The sequence below is a fragment of the Nothoprocta perdicaria genome, unplaced genomic scaffold, assembly GCF_003342845.1.
Source record: "Nothoprocta perdicaria isolate Ctin4 unplaced genomic scaffold, notPer1 scaffold_41, whole genome shotgun sequence".
In the NCBI taxonomy this organism is placed as follows: Eukaryota; Metazoa; Chordata; class Aves; order Tinamiformes; family Tinamidae; genus Nothoprocta; species Nothoprocta perdicaria.
In genome coordinates, this window is record NW_020455655.1 from 3,631,773 (window position 1) to 3,648,447 (window position 16,675).

Genomic DNA, 16,675 nt, shown 5'->3' on the forward strand with positions numbered 1-16,675 from the left:
AATGTAAACAAACAGTGTTTTTGTATGTATCTAGAAAAAGGCAATTGAAATACCTTGACAAGCAGAATAAGCACTATTTCTATGCAAATGAAACAGGAATTAGGTGTGTAAACTTGTGCACAGTTGAGTATAATGGGTTAGAAGGAAATGAGAAGTGGAAGTATGAGAACATAAAAAGACTTGGGGAAAGATGTATTCTGGAAGACCATATTGCTTGACTAATTTATCACTGAACTTAGAATGTTTCCCATATAATGAAGTCTGAATGGTCGGTATGTCCTGTATTCAGTGCAAATAGGATAATTATTACAAAAATGCTTTCTTGAAACTTCTTATAACCAGACATTTCTAGGAAGTTTTGCCAGGTCTAGTTACAAAGACAATGGGGATTTTTTTCCTCCAGTTTTGCTAATTCCAGACAATTCTGTGGCTAGGTTCTGATGTAAAAGGTATTTAGCTGGTATGTGGTGAAAGAAGGTGGATTGGCAGTGATCTCTGAGACCTGCCAAGCTGTGCTGAGCACTTGCAGTGCAGTCCACCCACTGCCCCAGAGATGCCAAGGACCTCAGAGGTTCAGATCTAAAACCTGCCAAAATACTTGGCAACATTTATTAAAATTAATGTGGCCTCTCATGAAAAACCTTCACTTTGCTTTTAGCTTATTGGAAGTTATTTTCTATCTCAYGTTTTATGGGCCTTATGCCATATCTTAGATGAGTTTATAAAGAAAATAAGCAGTTGCCTAGAATTGCACTAAAAATGTTTATTTCTACCCTGAGATATGTGCGTTTTCAATTTCACAACATCGTCTGTACCTACTTTACACCTTTCCTTCACACTTTAAGCTACAAACACAGAGCTCCACCCATGCTGGAAGGAGTTGCAGAAGCAGAGGATCACATGAGCAGAGGCTCTTCTGTGACTTCAAAAAGGCAGAGAGCATATTAGGAGAGATAAGAAACGAAATGGTGAACAAAATAGAAACCATCCTTGCCTCTGAGAGCAGTTCCTGGCCACATTTCACAAAAGTATACCAGGACTAGAAGAGTACAGAGAAGGACTCTGAGGGTGAGCTAGGGTATTTTTATGTGAGCACCAACTGAGTAATTTAAGACTGTTCAGCTCAGAAAACAGACATCTTTGAGGGTGGTAGTTTGGAGGTCTGTAAAATCCTGAATGGGTAAGAGAAGGTAGATTGGGAATGTGCTGTTTCTCATAACAGAAGAACTAATAGAAACACAATGAAATCAACAGGCAGCTTGCTAAAAACAAACAAGAGGAAGTTTGTTTTTTCAAAACAGTCATTGTTAAATTGAGAAATACAGCACATTGAGGAGGCTAAAAGTTTAAAAGGGGTTTAGGAAGGTCCTTCTTAGATATACAGATAGACTACATGCCTKTTTGGGGCTATTAAACATAACAGACTGATGTGTCTTCCACTATACCCGTATGTAAATCCACCATACACTCTGCTTATGAGAAGGAAGAATGTACTAGGAAGAGAACTTTTTATATGTGTTACTTTTGCAGCATCTCCAAATACCCATTTATGGCTCCTGTCAGACTCAGGACAGTGGTCTGGCTTAGTGGTACATTTTGATCTAATGTAGCAGTTCCGAAATGGGCATATTTAAATGCAAGCAAGCATGTCTTTCTTGATAGCAGTTTTGTGAAGTGGTACAGCAGCTCAGTGGCAGGCAGCACCACACATGCTGTACATAATGTACAAGCAGATTTGTCATTGTTTATTTAGCACTCTAGCTGCTTAAGGAACTCTCCGGGGGTGCACAATGCCAAAACCAGTAAGACATCCCTGCTTGCAGAACTGCAGACTATTCTGGAGAGCCAGAGCAGGGCACATGATTTACAGCCTATCCCAGTGAAAATCCAGATGTGAATGTAATCTCTTGATTACATTACATCCTGAATTATTTAATTAATGGATTCCTAGCTTATTMCATGAAAAGGTCACAAAATGTTGGGAACACAGCCTGTGGAAGGCAAGAAAATCTTATGCCAGAAGGGAGACAGGAACTAGTTGTTTCTAAGAATTTGGTAATATTATATACCTCAGTGAACCGAATCTTCATGATTTAATGAGAAATAAAGGAAAAAAGAGAAAGAAGGGCATGCGTAGATGGCAGGGGAATGTCAAGCCCTTGTTTCTGGTAGCATGTGCCTTAGCTTTAGCCAGGTCTGTACTCGTCTATAGATCAAAGAAAAACTCTAGGCTTAAAACAGGCAAGAAAAATAGGTTAGGTGGCGTACTGTGAACTTTGAGAAAAAACAAAGACTTAATGGAAACATTTTAAAATCCAGCTACAAGGAAAAGGTTTGAAATGTATGTGTAACTTGGCCAGTGAGGTTAAACCTCTTTTCTCACTGTTTCATGTCAGTTTGCTTCATTAACTGTCCATGGACTTTCAAGAGAAAAAAACATGCAAATTTGCATTTGATTTATAGAACTAAGTGCACTGTTAGCTAGCAGTAAATTAAAACTAACCATTCATTTTTCTCCTGATAGGCAAAGTTGATAGAGTTCACTCCTCTGAGGGCAACTGATGTGAGACTTCCAAGTGGAGCAGCCTTTGTTATTGCTAACAGTTGTGTTGAGATGAATAAAGCAGCAACTTCTCATTACAATATTAGGGTAGCGGAGTGTCGTCTGGCTACAAAGGTAACGTATGGCTTTTGTCAAACTCTAATGAAACTTTCATGTAAGTATGTGCTTTTCCCCACTTCTTGCCAGTCATGTCTTTACTTTAACACCTGGCTAGGTGCTACTTTAAGTAGCCTTTTTCATTTCAAAGCCAGACACCTCCATCTGTGCAGACACAGAACTCCCGCAGAGCTTAATGGAAGTGTGAGGACTGTGCCCTTATATAGAYGGGTCTGCAATTCAGTTCTATTTAATTAATTTTGTATTATATTTGAATGGTGGAAATATGTCCTTTTCAGCAAGCATATTCTCAGTTAATAAAATAAACTGTTTCTAATTAAAGTTGAATAATGTCAAACTGTGGAAAGCAACCAGTGTGGTCACATGTTTATATGTATATATGGCAATAGATGTGTATTTTCTAGGATTTCGAGTACATCAAAGCCACCAATTAGAAACCTGGAAATATTACTGGAAGGCTCAGTAGCCGCAGGTACGTTAGCATGAAGTTTAAAGAAGACTGACTCAAACCTAAAGATTTTCATTGGGCTGCCAGGTTACAGTTTGCAACTATCTCTAAAATACATGGAATCTAAACATGACAAATCTAAGTCCCACTTTAATTCTAGATTTCTTAGACCACATTCTTAGGAATACGTAGACATATGGTTTGATTGGAGTCTGCTTTAGAAATAGAGAAGATTATTCCTAGTCTGATTAAAGTAAGCGAGGAGCAAGTAGACAATTCACTGCAGCACACCCAAGAGTGCTCTGTGACAGAATAGAATTTGGGTTACAACTTAAGACAACAGTTTTAAGAAAATGCACTGTGAAAGTCTTTGCCACAAGACATTCAGGGCAAAATCTGAGCAATGCTCAAGAGTACTTGGACCATGTGCTGACATAGTAATGCTATGAAAAATTATCATAATGCTAAAAAAGATATTGACAAAACAATTGTCAGATATTGACAAAACAATTCAAAATGTGGTGGTTGGAATGGTTTTCCAGAAGAAGCTAAACTTCAAACGTCTTTAAATACTATTATGAAGAACAGCTGCGTTTTTGCAGTATGTAAGATATGAGAAAATAATAGCACCGGTGACCATAGTCAAAGCTGTTGCCATTAAAGTCAAAAATACCCTGGTAGAATCAAAGTAAGGACCTCGTGGGTCTTTACTGGCATATCTGCAAAACAACTGATTAACTAGTTCTTTTAGGAAGAGTTTCTTTTGGAAATTATTTTACAGAAGACAGCTTTGTGTGTGATCTATCTTAAAAGGCAAACCTTGGCGCTAACTATGTTAGGTTGCAAGGCATTTTGAAAATGTTGTTGCATATATGAGATTTTTGAATTACCTCACAGGTTTCTAACTTGCTTTATATTATTGGTCATGGGTAGTAGACTGCAAAGGGAGGTGAGAGAGGATGATTTTTTTTAATGCTCACGTTAGTTGTGATGTAATCTCAGAAAAAGTACCCTTAGTCGCCTTAAAATCATACATCTGCTAACAACATACACCTGTCTCGTGTAAACATGTGCTGCCCAGATGGAGAGCTGCGTGCGCRCACACACACAGACAAAATATATTGATCCAGGAAAAGGCTGTCTCTAGAAGCAGGTCGTGGTGGGGTGAAGGAGGGCAGGTCTGTAAGTGAAAGCAGGGAGGTTCTGTAAGCACCATTAAAGTAATACAACTATGAAATAACACACTGGGCCTCACAGTAATGTTTTAAAGGAAATTTTTATCAGTAAGTAACTTAGGATAGACTTTTTCATCTTCTGCTTTTATTCTAGCATTTCTTACCCTTCTTTGCAGAAAGCTCTGTGTCAGTAGACACCAATACAACATATCTCCTGGCATTAGTGAGGAACATTTTGGTACCTCTCTGTCCTACAGCAAGTTAGCTCTTGATTATCCTCACAATTACCGATCCCAGGACCTGCTCCCCTCCCTTCTTAGCTGGACCATCATTCTCTCCCTTTCCTATTTTTTTGTCTTCTCATATTGCACTCATGGCTGTAGCATCCGAGTGCTTTCCTATACTCCTTTAAGCAGTCTGTTTAAAATATCTGAGATTCATTCTCATGTCAAATTCAGCAGAACACTCCTGCTTCCAAGGGACGTGCCCATGTACTTGATATCCCCCAAGAGCAGCACAGTAGGAGCTGCAGGAGAGGTGGGTGCGTTGGTGAGCGCTGAGCTCTYCCCAGGCTTCACAGCATGTTGCACTTCACTAGGTAGTGCCAAGAATGTCTGAAAACTGGGATGCCATGAAATGGGCAAATGTACRTGAAATGCAGAAAGATGCTGAGATGGCATTATAGAAATGTAAAGTACAAGAAAGTGATGTTGCTATGTAAGGATTCAATATATCTATACTTACTCCTACTCAGGCTTTCTTTTATTTAGCTTTGTCCTATCATGTACTGGGTATGTTTTCCTCCTGCAGTTACTTTCAGTGCTCCACTGTGCCTGTGTTGGACAGCAAAGGCTAGAGATGCTGTATCCTGGCAGTTAAGAGCCAGCTGGATGATGTCCACATCTTTAATCAATCTCGTCAGAGATCATCAGGAAAATATCCAACTGTGGGATCAGTATTGGGATTATTTTTGTGCATTTAATAGATGACATTTTCRTCTGATTTCTGTTCTGGGTCCGTTATAATTGGAGTTGCTGCAGCTAGATTTTTTTAAAACTCTTTCTGTTTGCCCTTAACATTTTCCACAGCGGTATTAGAATGAAAACTTCGTTGCAAACTGTTAAAACTTCCAAAACCCCCCTAACTGAAGGGGTCAGTTCCCATTTAGAACATTTCAACTGTAAAACAGCARGGTAGGCAGCTCATCTGAAACAGGCTATTTCTCTTCAAGACTAAAAATGGGTACAGATGTGTCAATACATATGACACATTTTTCTAACAGACATTACTAATGAAAAATATAGAAAGATGTTGACTTACAGAACATTATATGATCTTATTTTTCTTAGTCCCTAGCTCTGTTTAGTTTCTGATACTAACATCTAAGAGATGCTAAACATCAGGATTAAGTTATGGGGAAATAAGTTCATTCATTTTACACCTCAAAACAGAAGATTTAAGAWCATGTCACAAGTGCACCAATCACATTCAAGGTACTGGATATTTAAAATAAAATATATGAAACAATAATTGTTATTCTAGTGGGGAATTAGATTGTAATTACATTAATGCAGTTAAATTTAAGCTGTGATATTCCAACCACTCAGAGCCTTTGAAAAGTGGATAGGAAATAAGCTAATGAGTGTTTTACCTGGAAATTTTCTAACTAATTTCTGCATTAKTCACTATGCTGCTGCTTCTTTCTATACCACTGGGCATGCAAAACTCTATTTTAAATGGCTGCAGAGTCATATGATTAGGATTTTGATTGGATTTTGTTTGTTCTGTTCTACTAAGYTCCACATTAAACCCTAAAAAGACGCTAGGTGGCACCAAAAGTGGTTAATTTTTACATACTGCAATACAGTAATACTGGAAAAGCCCCTGCAAATTCAGGAGAACCGCGAGGTAAAATCTGCAGCAGACAGGTCAGGAACAGATCTCATTCTGTTTAAGAAACAGTTTCATGCTGTGACTTTGCACAAAGCAAAGCAAATTCTTTTTAGGCATGCAAATCCCATGCATTTTTTAAGTTAGAAAATTAAATTCACACTAGCTTTGTTGAACTGAGGCCTAAATAATTTCAAAAAAGTCTCGCTCAAAATCTGTGTTTACTGAAAAGAATAACCAAACACGCTGGGTAAAAACCTGACCCTGTTGGTGAGAGATTCGAAACTGTTCTGAATGGAAACAGGATTTCTTTCCCTGGTTGTCCTGCACTTCTTAAAACACTCTGCAAACATACAGCCTGATCTGGCATTTTTGAAGCTTTAATCTCTGTTTAAACAATGTGGAATTGGAGGCATGTCATGTACTCATAAATCCAATAAAATTACCTTGGCATGTCTCRCTAATCTGTCTTTTCACACTGTTGTCTATTGAAATTAAAGGTGGTGTGTCATCAGTAGATCCCACAATGACCACTTAATAATCCCCTATAATTTATAATACTAGAAATAATCCACCTCATGAAAACACGGGGAAAGCCCTTGGCTATTTTCTTTGAGCACAGAACATCACATTTCAGCGACTGACAGAAAAAGCCTCTTATACATTTCTCCTTTAAGAACTCGTGTTAAAATAACTACTGGCAATTGCCAAAATACCAAAGATTTAAAGCACTGCATCCTTGGTGGACCAGAAAGTATCCATCTATCTATCAGTATATCTGTGACTGATTAATCTGATGTTAATTGCGTTGCATTGGCGCAGATTCTGACTAACCCGTCGTAACCTTCTTGTAAGGCTGAACATTTTCCTGAAGGGAGAAACACTGATCTGATATCCAAACAGATAAAGCCYGTAGGGTTTTTATGGTGAATATCTAACCTGGGGGGGAATACCTTTCATTCACAGACCTTTTATAAATAAACATAATGGGTACTGATGGAAAAAGGGTTTGGATGGTTCCTGCTCAAGAAGTGAAAAAAAAGGATTAGCTTTCAAGCTGCTTACAGACTGTTCAATGATAGTTTAAAACTAGAAAGCAAAGTATTATCTTTTTTTTTTTTTTTTTTTTTTAATTTAGCTTCTCTCAAAGTCAAAAGGCCTGGACTGGAAGAAAATGTTGAAACTCCAAGATGTGCAAGTCAGACTAGGAGTCAGCCTGGAGGAAATGCTGACCATTGTCGAGGAGGTATTTCACCCTGAGCCTTACAGCACAGAGGAAATTTGTAAATGCCTGGGAATTAGTCTGGAGGAGCTGCGCACTCAGATCCTTAGTCAAAACACACGAGATGGTAAGTGTATCCTAAGTAGTGTTTTTGAGTTTACAGTGTTTGTATTATATAAAATGGTTATATATTAACAAGCAATGCACATGGAAGTCTTGCCAGAATAGTTCCCCAGAATCAGGGCATGTGAAAAAAATGACATGATTTTCATTCCAACTTTTACCCTAAAATAGAATGAAACTGATTTTCATAGAATTGCTTCTAAAATGGCAGAAATAGCAGAACACTTACTACTTTACATYAGTCTGCACTGTTTTGGAATCATTTCTAAATAACACAGATTTTATTCTAGGGGAATAAAGTAAGCCAGGCTTGCTTTTAAAGCATAGCTGTAACAAAAACAAACATTTTGGATAGACAGGACCATGGAAATGAATCRTGAACACTCTCCTTTAACTGTTGTTAAAGACTAGCATAGATGGGACTTGCTTTTCTGCTTTTGACATCACAAACACAATCCCTTGATAAACCATGCACTGGGAGTATGTTGTATAGATATGTCCTGAGAAGTAAGTCTGTCACTGGCAATATTTGTTAATTAAATWTGAAGTATCTCCCATGTATTCCTGCTGATAATTACATCATACAGTCATGAGTATGGGCACACATTAAATGCTTCTGTAGGAATTATTCTAGATGTATATAATGAGGTGCTAGTAATACTAAATAATAGAGGAGTTATGAAATGATTGATTTGCATTGAATRGTTTCGGAGGTATATATTGTATATTTATAACATATATATATTTGATGTATATATATGTGTGTGAAAGGGGGCTGGACTAGATGTAGATCCATTCCAACCTTAAGCATTCTGTGATAAATTCATGCCTTATATGCTGATGATGAGACATAGGTGGAACTACTGGAAGTATTATTTATTGATCAGGAACCCCTCTTTTATGACTCAGTGGTATAAGGGAGCATAAAACTATATGCTTGTCTAATTACACTGCTAGAGGGGTATCAGCATGGAATCTTCTGGATGAATGGTATCTTCATCCAGCTTTTTATCTCTATAGAAAGTATTATGATAGCTCCATGTGATGTATGTATATGAAGAATATACTGAACCATATACCTGCACTCTCCAATATTTTCATGAGAAACTGCAGGGTTCCAAATCTTTTCGTTTGTCCTTTTACTCTCTTACTTTATGAAACAGTATAATACTAGTAACTTACAGATGTTTATACTCCCTATACCTGGTTTATAAAACAAAATTCTACAGTTCTGTAGAACTGAATTGTTTATATAAGTATTGCTTTTTTTTTTTCCAAAAACCAAAGTGTGGGTGAAAAACTTAAACATAAAAGCAATAGAGGAAAGTCAAAGGAAATGTTATACTGTGGCTCAGAATAGTGTTTGCAGATGTTTGCTGAACAGAATCTCTTAAATTTGCAAGACTATGATTTCACTTGATAAGGCCAATTAAAATGGGTTACACTGGAAGCCTCTTTGCATGTACAGTATAAAATTAAATAACAGATTTCTGTAAAGCTATATGCAAAGAAGAAACAAGACAGATACAGCGAGAAGGAATCGAAATCCACTGTTTGTTTTTGTTACACACTAAACAAATTACATTTTATGTTGGCTTTGGAAAAGCAGCATCTGTTTGACAAAAATATTTTTCTTTCTTTCCCTCTACTTTTCCACTATATTTTAATGATAAAGCCTGGCTTATTCACGTGAAGGAAAATGTACTGATAAATAAGGACTCTATAGATAAAGTTTCAAATGTTGCTTAACTTCATTTTACATACAATTTAGGATATCTTCCTTTGTAAATGTCTTATTAACATTTCTGATAAAACAATATACAGTGGAAAATATTTGCATGAGAAATCCTAGTTAATGTTAAATATTTTTAATATTTAACCACCAGTTAAATACTGACCATTAATATTAGTTAAATATTTTATATATTAGTTAAATCATTCACTGGTTCTCTCACATGGAATATAAATTGTCAGCACTTTCCAGCCTGTGCGTTATTCAAAGTCCAGGGCGGTGACAAATGCCGCTTCCCACTCACGTTGCATCGAACGCTCACGAACCCGGCAGTGCTTTAGGGTCGTTGTTTAAGCCTCAAGTCCCCTGTCCCCTCTGCTGCTCCAGCCACCAGGCTGTGTYCTGTATGGCCACAACCTGCCACTGCGGGGAGGCAGGGCAGGATTCCCATTGCACCTTCTGCAGAGCCCCCGTGTTCCCTGCTTTGGAGAAGCTGCATTGGTGCATAAACCTCTCGAGCTTCTCAGAGAGGTTCTCTGGGCAGMTCAAAATCCTGCGTTTAAATCCCCCTTGCAAATGTTTACACATGGATTGCACTTGTGGCTTGCGAGCATCTCCCGAACAAGTAATATTTGTTACTTTTAAGGTGCACTACACTATAATTTTGGCTTGGGCTCGAGTGCTTCACAGAACATTTAGTGTGCGGTGGTTGCGGGACACTAAGTATTTATAAACCTCGCCACAAAAGGATATTCTTCTGTAAAGCAGTGTATTCCTTTAACCATAAAATCTTTTTCCTTCCTCAATGAGGTATCCTTTAACCAATTTTTCCTTTTCCCATATAAAACTGTAATCTAATTTTGACATTCAGGCATGGGAATGGAATTATTATGGGAGCAAAAGGCATCCATTTTCCGTGTGGGTTTGGCTGCTCAGACACTCTCCCATTTGTGCCCCGACGGAGCGGCCGCGGCCTCGGCGCGTGGTGCCCGCGCGGCCCGTCCTGCCCGTGGCCGCCACGCTGCGTCCCGGCGCGGGCGCTGCGGGGACCGTGGCCGCCTCCATGGCATGGACAGGCGGGAGCAGACAGGATCTCAGCGCGCTGCCCGGGCAGCTGTGCCCCGCGCGGGGCTGGTGTCGCTTGTGCCATAACGGGGACGTCGCCCGCGGAGCGGCGCCGCGGCCGTGCAGCTGGGCTGCCCTTGCAGCTGGTGCTGCCGGCAGGAGGCRGCGCTCTCTGACCCAGGGGTGGTCCCGGTCTCAGAGCAGGGSTCTGCTGAAGGGCTCCCCAAATCCAGACCCAGCTCCTTCCAGGCAGGCTGGCTGCAAACGGCTGCTCGAGCAGTCCCCGTAGCGCAAACGCTCCTCACTTAGAGTAGGGGGTTCTGAATCTGGCTCAAATTAAAGCCATCTGGCAGCATTTTCTCATATACGTTATGAGTCAGAAACCTTCACCCTCTTCATGTTCAATCAGCGGGACGCCTAACAGAGGACGGGCCTATTCCACATGAGTAATGGTGCTAGAAACTGTCCCCTACGTGGTTTTGAGTCGGGGAGTTTCTCCCTGTTGTAAGGTCCCATGGGCCATGTGTGGCTCATTAATCTACAGTGAAGTCTATCTTAAGAAGCTGCCAAAGCAACCAGAAGAAATACAGAGAGAGCTCAAGGAGGCTGGTCTGTAGCTAAAGGTCACATAGAATTGTACAGGAAACCCAAAAGAAAGGAATCTGCTGAAGCTGAAGCACCAACAAATAATCTGAGCTGCTGGGAAGCCACAAGGTTTAATTATAAAAGAAGAAAAAAATCTGTTTAAGTGGCATGGACGCTTTCATTACACAATTTTCATGAACTTAAAACTCAAAAGATGACAACAGAGTAGAAAAGAGACAATAAAGCTCTCTGCTATATTTAACTAAGCCACATTTGTTTGAGACTCATAGCCCAGGATTTTTGTTTGTTTTTAAGAGGTTTTACATGGATTTTGAACAAACTTTCATTGATGTTATTCTGGAAAAGCCTTAACGAATTGAAAGGTTCTTGTTGCAGTGTTAACTGCCAGGGCATTTGGACTATTTCACCATTGATTTCAAGGTAATTCGGGGGTTTAAGTTGTTCAGGGATGATGTTACTGAAATCCTCTGCAGAGAAGCAGAGTTGGGATATGGAGAATCCACCAAGCATCAGCAGGAATCACTGACCTCCGAGAGGCAGCTCTGGAGCAGCAGTGTAAAGCAGTTAGTGGATGGATTTCATGTACCAGATTCACTGTCTTTGATCTGCAGAAATGCATTTAGGGAGGCCGTGACTTTGAAGGCAAAAGCAGGCTGAAGGAAGGTAAAATGTGCCAAAAACTTAGTGACAGAATAGCACTTGGAGCAGACATAAATATAGCATTCCTTGTCCTCAAATTCATTTTGGTCACATGTTGGCTTTTCCTATTTATTTTAATTTCTGATTTGCAGAATTTAAGTTCTGCTCTGCCTCACTTCATTCCACAAGAAGCTTTGTGTATGTGCAGCTGACACCGTGCAAACAAATCAGTATTTCCATATTGCTTATCCCAAAAGGGAAAAAAGGCCCCAAGGCTCTAACTGCGCTCAAAGCAAACAGTTCAGTTGTACGTGGCAGAGCTTCACAGAAAGTGGCACGGAAGAAACACGGAGTGATTCCAAACAATCCTTTTTGGCAGCGTGATCCCGGTCAGAGGCTGAACGGGAACCCRCCTGGTGCGAGCGGAGCCGGGTCACTGTCACCACGGGCGCCCGCCAGACGCTCTGYGGGTCCCTCCTGGGCGGCAGCGTCGCCCCAGGCCGCCCCGGGGCCACCCTGCTCTTTACGTGGGTGCCGGAGCCCGAGCTGGTGCCTGCCCCGTGCCCGGGAACGCGGTGACCCCGGCTCTCCTCTGGTCCCTGCAGAGCATGGGTTGCGTTTTGCAGGATAGTGCATGCTCTGCTAGGGCTAYTCTGTGGAGATGGTTAGTTGGACTGTGCATGCAGTGGGTACAAGAGCATTTCTCTATCACCACAGGCATTTGGTACTGATAGTTGAAAATACGTGTGTTGTTGCACTGTTCTTACAATAGGACTTAAAGAGTACGGAGGTGTTTGATGGCCTGAAGATAACGTGACTTGGGCAGAACATTGTTGGAGAGGAAAGGCAATCCATAAAAAACATATTCTAAACACAGACCTAGTTTTGTGCAATAAAATGCAGCCGCAAACCACCCAACAGCTAATGTTGGGTATCCCAAATACCAAAGCCACCAGTGCCAATTCCGTGAACGTCTGCACCAGAGCCCGAAACAGCGCAGAGCCGCTTGCCCCCTTTGCCAAGCGCCCCGGAGCGGCCCGTGCTGCAGAGCCCCGGTGCGGGCGGCGCCGCGGAGGACGTCGCGCGCGGCGCGGAGCTCGGCTGGGCCCGCGGCCGGGGCGGCCCTGCCGGGCGCCGGCCCCGCCGGGACGAGCGCGGCCCCGGGGGCTCTAAGGTAATCCGGCCAGCGGAGCCCGGCTCTACCAAAGGGTGGTCTCCGAATCAATCACAGCCTTTGGCAAGTCTTGTGCCTTACAATTGAAAACAGACATGTTTTCAGTTCATTCTTTGGGTTACTACTGTTCAATGGTGATTTACAAGAGAGTGTGAGCTATGGCAATCTCTCACGCAACTTTAGATACTCCCTAAACGAATGCACATTTAGAAATCTCCCTACTCTAAAACAATGGCTTATAGGAAAGGAATATTTAAAGAGAAACCAGCTTATAAAAATGCCAAGCAGCCTTTTTCTCCCACATCCATGAACAACAAGGCGGCGCTCTGCAACACACAGCAAGSTAGCGAGAAAATGCAGCAGGGTAAAGACACCTCTAACGGGAAAACGGAACGTGCCCTCCCCATGCTCGCAGGGATGCTCGGGGAGACCTTTCCATGGGTCGCCCACAKTTTTCATTTCAGTCCTCCCTTGAAACGCATTCAGGAAGCCTGTTCCAAAGACAGCAACACCGTATTTCGCAGTAGGGGCTGTATTCAATTACATAATAAATATCACCAGAATATGCTATGCTCAATATTTCTGTATGATTTTAGCACATTTATTAATGTTTCCCCCAGCGCTACATGTTCAGCATTTGCAGTCCTGATTTACACTTACTGTTTTGGAGGGACTAGGGACTAGGCAGATAGCAATGAAGTTTTAGGCAGTCAGGGGTGCAGTCTGGAGTCTACATGAGAGACTTAAACTGGACACAACATTATTGCCAGTCTTTCAGGGAAGGTTTCTACATATAATTGCAAATCCAGATTGTTGAAGCCATTAGAAGTGGTTCCAGCCCTTGGAACCACCATAGAGCAGCCAAGCAAGAATCCGAGTCTCGGGGTCAGGTTGCAAATTCTGTTCTAAATACACAGCTCATCTGTCTTCTCTTGACATTTTACCTCTATTTGAATATTTCATCAGCCATATTAGAAAAAGGGAGAGAGACTAGAAACAGAAGTGAGAAAAGACACTGTGTCCCAAAGGAGCATTGGCGCATAGCAGGAAAAGGAAGGACATTCAGAGGTGCTCCGACAAGCACAAGTGTCATGAGGGAGAGGAAATCAGGAAAAGGCAATCAGGAGAGGAAATCAGGAAAAGGAAATCAGGAAAGGTGCTACCGACAAGCACAAGTGTCATGAGGGAGAGGAAATCAGGAAAAGGAAATCAGGAGAGGAAATCAGGAAAAGGAAATCAGGAAAGGAGAGGAAATCAGGAAAAGGAAATCAGGAAAGGTGCTACCGTAGGTGCTGCAAGAATATGGTTGTCTTGTCTTTTATGCAAGTCAGTTTGATCAGAAACCTAAGAAATTATATTATAGGCACACTTAGTAATGCCTCCTCCATAACAGCTGCAAGTCTGTTGCATTAAACCCACAAAGCAGCGTACAGTCTACTGCATTAAACCAGCAGAGCAATATTTAGGAACAAAACCGTAAACTCCTTACCGGGCACGCAGGGCCAGTCCGTGCGGCAGCTGTAGAGGCAGCACAGGGACCAGCTGGTAGCCCTACCTTGTAGGTTCCTGTGGGTTCCTGTCCCAGTACTGTGGTGCTCCCAAACAGCCAGGGGCTTCCTCGCCTCAGCAGGGCCTCTTCTCCCATGTTACTTCGCAGTCAGGGCGAGCCCAAATCGTGGCGTGTTTAGGAGGGCTTCCTTGCCTGGGCACCAGGGTAGCAGGGCAGTAGCAGTTGTGTTAGTGTCAGTGTCAAAGATCTGCAGCTTTTGAGGAGAAAAGGTGGGACCTGTTGTCGTACCTGACATGCAAATGAGGCCCGGTGCATTGCTGCGAGCTGCCCGTGCCAGCCACCCCAGAGTGCAGCACCGWCCTGGCTGCATTGAAACCCCAAAGAACCAGGTTAGTGCCCCAGCYCCGGCACTGCCCAGTGCCACTGCCAGCTGTTAGCGGGTGCCCTGCCTTTGCAAACAGAAGGGAGCAAACGCGCTTCGTGCAGCAGGCAGCAAGGAGCTGGCGCTGAGGCCGCCTGCAGCGCTGGCCAGGACGGCGTGCGCAGCGCTCATGGTGTGGTGGGTGTCACGGCACACGCAGGGCTCGCCGTGTGGTGGGTGTCACGGCACACGCAGAGCGCACGGTGTGGTGGGTGTCACGGCACACGCAGAGCTCGCCGTGTGGTGGGTGTCACGGCACACGCAGAGCGCACGGTGTGGTGGGTGTCACGGCACACGCAGAGCTCGCCGTGTGGTGGGTGTCACGGCACACGCAGAGCGCACGGTGTGGTGGGTGTCACGCGGCCTGCGTGGGTCCGGGCGCTGCCTTGGCACGCGCCCCGCAGCAGCTGAGCCCCGCGCGGCTCTGCAGGATCATCAGGAAGGTGCCCTCCGATAGGCCTAGGTATTTCCATGCGTCTGCTTTTTATTAAAAACTAACAGATAATCACACCATTGCAAACATGATCAAAACTGCATTTATAGGAAGAAGGGTTTTAATCTCTCCTAGAGCTTTATGTGCATAAATCTGATGGGCATAAAATCAAAATGGTAAATTGCTAGTGTTTTAGTCTGATGCATTCTAAGTACTATTATGTTAGGGCTTTAAAAAAGAGTAAGGGTATTTCTGGAGAAGACTTTCTAACCTACAGCATTCTAATATAAACTATGAATTATTGCAAACAATGTAATTAGGCCATGTTCTTATATGTTCCTTTTTTTTTTTTTTTTGATAGATATTACTGGATAATCGCGATATTTAATACTTTCATTTTGTTTAGTTTCCACCTTCAAGTTATACCAGCGTGCTAAGCATGTGTACAGTGAAGCTGCCAGAGTGCTGGAATTTAAGAAGATCTGCAATGAAGCACCTGCCAATGCGATCCAGCTGCTGGGAGAGCTGATGAACCAGAGCTATATCAGCTGCAAGGAGCTGTATGAATGCAGCTGTCCGGAGCTGGATCGGCTGGTGGACATCTGCCTGTAAGTCTTGACCGCAGCGAAGAGTAATCGCCTGTTGAGAATTCTGTTTGAATTGATGAGAAAAAATGACATCGTTGGCTATTGCACTTTTAAAATGAAAGTATTATTGTCTCTTATTACAAAATTAATCTCCTACAGGGACATTACATGGTCAATTGTTTCCCTACTGACATCTGTGTAATACTTTCAGATGAAAGCTCCACTTTATGGCTTTATTACAGACTTGGCTTTTGGACTGACTCATCATCACAAGTGAAGCTAGCCTGTGTTGCCTATTCTTTTTCTAAGTTGAAGAAGAGATCCTAATGGGTTTTCTTAAAACATCATCTCAGTTGTTCCGTTGAAACTAACTCTTTGCATGTTCCTTAACCATTTCGCTGCTGCCTCCACCATGCAAGTGCATGAGCCGGGTGGTCCAGATTCTTAGGTTGCCTTGGAATCCTAACAGAAATACAAGAGCTTTCTCTGCAGTGTTTGTGTCTAGGGCATCAGCTAGGCTGGACAGCAGCTGATCAGTTAAATGAGAATGATTTATAATAGCTAACACCCCCTGCTCCTGCTGTCTGCATTAGGTGTCTGAGCTTTATCCACATTATTCAGTTTTCATATTTATGCCCCAGCTTCTTTTTTCCTGTTGGATTCCTTAACACAGGTTGGTCCCAAGAAAACCAGAGCCACTCACCTCCAGAATACATTCCCAGAGTGTCATTTTGTCCCTTCCTTCCTTCCTTCCTTCCTTGGGCCATATCCTCTAGCTGACATAAGTGGAGTCTGAGAAATGCCACCAAGTGAGCGGGAAATCATATGTTGTTGTATGTAGCAGGCTGTTATTTTTTAAACTTGTCTACACTGGAAGAAGTCTGGTGTGACCATGTGTTGATACAGAAAGTAAAAATGAACTACTTGGTACTTGCTTTCTGTTTACTATTTCAACCCTATCACAGCCCCA

At 42.3% G+C, this 16,675-nt stretch overlaps 1 protein-coding gene across 1 annotated transcript in view; it reads left to right on the top strand.

Annotated features, from left to right (window-relative positions):
• Window positions 1-16,675, top strand: part of GALK2 (galactokinase 2) — a 45,666-nt gene that overhangs the window by 23,696 nt on the left and 5,295 nt on the right. Inside the window, exons 7-9 of the mRNA XM_026045738.1 lie at window positions 2,525-2,677; window positions 7,332-7,542; window positions 15,525-15,726. Coding sequence (XP_025901523.1) covers window positions 2,525-2,677; window positions 7,332-7,542; window positions 15,525-15,726 — 566 coding nt within the window. The remainder of the gene's footprint in view (window positions 1-2,524; window positions 2,678-7,331; window positions 7,543-15,524; window positions 15,727-16,675) is intronic.